Source organism: Loxodonta africana, chromosome 22 (genome assembly GCF_030014295.1).
Source record: "Loxodonta africana isolate mLoxAfr1 chromosome 22, mLoxAfr1.hap2, whole genome shotgun sequence".
NCBI lineage: Eukaryota > Metazoa > Chordata > Mammalia > Proboscidea > Elephantidae > Loxodonta > Loxodonta africana.
In genome coordinates this window covers 1,118,249-1,121,727 of record NC_087363.1, presented here as the reverse complement: position 1 = coordinate 1,121,727, position 3,479 = coordinate 1,118,249, and the positions used below count along the sequence as shown (strand labels likewise).

Here is a 3,479-nt window from a genome sequence, read left to right as displayed (position 1 = left end):
TGTGGATTGATTGAGAAAATATTGCGGAAGAGGAAACCCTAAAAACATTTTCAAAACAATCCCTCCTTATCCACTCCTTCCACCATCTTACCCTTCCCAAACATATCACAGTGTACCACATAAGAAATGCCCCTTGGAAAAGCAGAGGAGCTCTTGGGATGTACTGAAATGCTGAAATGTTTTCATAAAATGACTTTGCAATGGCAGCTATATAGCCTATGACATTCGGTGACTTTTAGCTTCTACATGTGTAATGAGGAAACCCTAGTAGGGTAGTGGTTAAGTGCTACAGCTGCTAACCAAGAGGTCAGCAGTTCGAAACCACCAGGTGCTCCTTGGAAACTCTATGGGGCAGTTCTACTCTGTCCTATAGGCTCGCTATGAGTCAGAAATGACTCGACAGCAGTGGGTTTGGGTTTTTTTTTTTTATGTGAAGTGAGTAATTAACAGTATCCTTGAGTTGTGTATAACCAGTTGCATTTGAGTTGATTCCAACTCATAGTGACCCTCTAGGACAGAGTAGAACTGACCCACAGTTTCCAAGGAGTGCTTGGTAGATTAGAACTGCTGACTAGCAGCCATAGCTCTTAATCACAAGCCACCAGGGTTTCCTGAGTCTTGTATAGTTCTTTAAATATAAGGCTGTAACCATGTTTCTAAACCAGCCTCTAGCTTTATTTTAGCTATTAAAAAACTAGAACAGAGCCCGATGAAGTAGGTACACATCAAGAAAGTGCCCAAATTCATGCTCTTTAATTCTTAAGTAATTAATATACGTATCTTTATAGATCCATTAAGTTTCTTACAAGGTGTAAAAAATATATTCAAGGTATGTACTATTATCTCAATTAATTGTGTTTTGACTGCCATGTGACCATCACTCAAAAATGTTATGTATATTGATTTTATCATGTATCTGTTTTCCCATCCTCTGTCATGGACACAATATAGGTGCTTGTTATAACAGGGATGAAACACTCATCATCACAGAGCACTCTTAATCTCAGCTTATACGCAATGATTTAACAAAGCAAGTCACGGATAAAATGATGCCCTGAGGAGAGGGTGGTTTATGAACCAAGGCTAGGGGAATTTGCCCAGGCCTGAGATGGGGTGGGGAGGAGGGATGAAAGGAAGGAAGGGGCAAGTTAAGAATTATAGCGCAAGGGTGGGCTTCACCAAGGTCCTTCTTTTTGATCTTTTATATCTAATAATTTGGGTCTTTATTTCCTCTAAAAAGACATAGTCATAGCTACCTCATGACCAATTGCCAATTCTCCTGTCTACAATACTTTCCTCTCCCCCCACTTTGCATCTCCTTTCATCATTTAGATCAGAAACTACATGTGCCCATTTCAACCAAGTTTTACTCCTTTTCTTAGCAGATTAAGACATTTTACTTTGGATTAAAAGCACCTTGCTTTTTTGTTTCATGAAGTTTTATAGTTCATTATGAATTATTTGAAATATGAGCTAATTAAAGTTCACCGTTTACAGTGGACTATAGAATTCAGTAGTATAGTAACCACTGGATTGATCATAAAATACAGAAAGTCAAGAGTATAGTAGATGTTAAATAAACAATCAGTAACTCCTAAAATAATTCAGTTAATGCATTAAAAACATTAGAACAAATAAAATTTTTATACATTAATAAAGAGACTGGAAACATTTGTAAAATAAGAGTGCTATATTTAAATTGAAGACGCTTAAGAAAGTATAGCATATTTAGGGAAGTACCTAATAAAGGGTACAGAAGAGGATTTGTACAAATACTGATTGTATTAAAGAATTAGAGACCATATTATACTCTACTTATAGGATTTGAGGAAAAATACAACTTCTTACGTGTGTAACTATTTAAAACAGCATTTTGTTTTTTAGTTTTTCCAGGGCTTCTTTCACATCTTTATTCCTTAGACTGTATACCAGGGAGTTTAACATGGGAATAACAAGGGTGTAAAACAATGAGGTCATTTTGTCTTGATCTAGAGAGCAGGCAGAGCTTGGCCGGAAACACATAAAGAGTATAGTTCCCTGGAACATTGCAACAGCAGTTAAGTGGGAGGTGCAGGTGGAGAAAGCTTTGAACTTCCCCCCAGCAGAGCGGATCTTTAAGACTGAGGGGGTGATGTAACAGTAAGAGACTAAAACCCCTGAAAGGGTACTCAGTTCAATGAAGCCAAAAACAGTGAATGTCACTAACTCATTGACCTGTGTGTCTGAACAAGACAGCAACAGAAGTGGAGGAACATCACAGAAGAAATGGTTAACTTCGTTTGACCCACAGAAACATAAGCGGAAATTTAACGTGGTGTGTATCAAAGCGTCCACCATACTCACCAGGTAAATCTCAACCATGAGCACGGAGCACACCCTGCTGGACATGTTGACTGTATACAGCAAGGGGTTGCTAATGGCCTTGTACCTATCAAAGGCCATCACTGCCAGCAGGAGACACTTGGAATCTGTAAAGATACAGAAGATGAAGAACTGCAGAGCACAGCCATAAAAAAAAATTGATTTCTCTTTGGCCAAGAGGTCCACCAGCATCTTGGGCCCAACTGCTGTGGAATAGCAGAGGTCACAGAAGGAGAGGTGGCTGAGGAAAAAGTACATTGGAGTTTGAAGCTGGGAGTCAATTCTAATTAAAATGATCATCCCAAGATTTGCCACAAGAATTATGAGGTAAACAACCAGAAACAAGGTGAATATGGTCGCTTTGATCTCAGGGTTATTAGTAATTCCCACGAGGTGGAATTCAGTCAAGGGGGAGCAATTTTCTCCATCCATTCTTCTTTGTTCTTTAATTTTAAATGGCTATAAATTTTAAATGGCTATAAAAGTGACCAAGAAAATGAGAGATCAGGGTTTAACTCTGGTAGACATCCACAAAATATTCTCTGTAATAAAGGGTACAGAAGAGGATTTGTGTAAATACTCATTGTATTAAAGAATTAGGGAACATTTTCTTTCTGTAAATTGTCTTCTTTATCCTAGGAAACTAGTTCAGATAAACAACACTGAAAAAGAGGCATTGTCATGTTATTGATAAAAATACAAAAAGTCTTGAATAGGAAGTTTAGAAACTTTGATTCCAAATCCGTATGTCACTCTTGATATATGACAATTATATCTTATCTGCGGCAGCAGGTTTGAATAAACCGAAAGCTCATTCCAGAATCCAGATGATACCAGAAACACACGACAGTCAGAGAGACACGGCCAGAAGGTGCGGGCCTAAACATTTGACATGGAAAAATAAATGCCTGGTTGCACAAAAATAGTGATCGCATTGTTTTTGTATTCATCCAGAAACATAATTGATTTTAAGCTTCAGCAACTATGACTTCTCCTGCATATAATAAATGAAAGTTAAAATGTTACTGCTTTGGTGCATGATGTCTTGAATAGCTAAACATGAACAAAACATGTTTTATTTGACTTTTCTATCACACTCCATCTCCTCTTTGCCGACC

General features: G+C 37.8%; 1 protein-coding gene across 1 annotated transcript; it reads right to left on the bottom strand.

Annotated features, from left to right (window-relative positions):
• Positions 1 to 1,860: 1,860 nt before the first annotated feature.
• On the bottom strand, positions 1,861 to 2,843 carry LOC100664535 (olfactory receptor 5W2-like). Its single transcript, XM_003423726.3, has one exon. The coding sequence runs from the start codon at positions 2,791 to 2,793 to the stop codon at positions 1,861 to 1,863; it is 933 nt and encodes a 310-aa protein (XP_003423774.2). The 5' UTR covers positions 2,794 to 2,843.
• Positions 2,844 to 3,479: the final 636 nt, after the last annotated feature.

Bases quoted from the DNA above. Each gene is read 5' to 3' on its own strand.
- LOC100664535 (XM_003423726.3), bottom strand. From the start codon at position 2,793: ATGGATGGAGAAAATTGCTCCCCCTTGACTGAATTCCACCTCGTGGGA.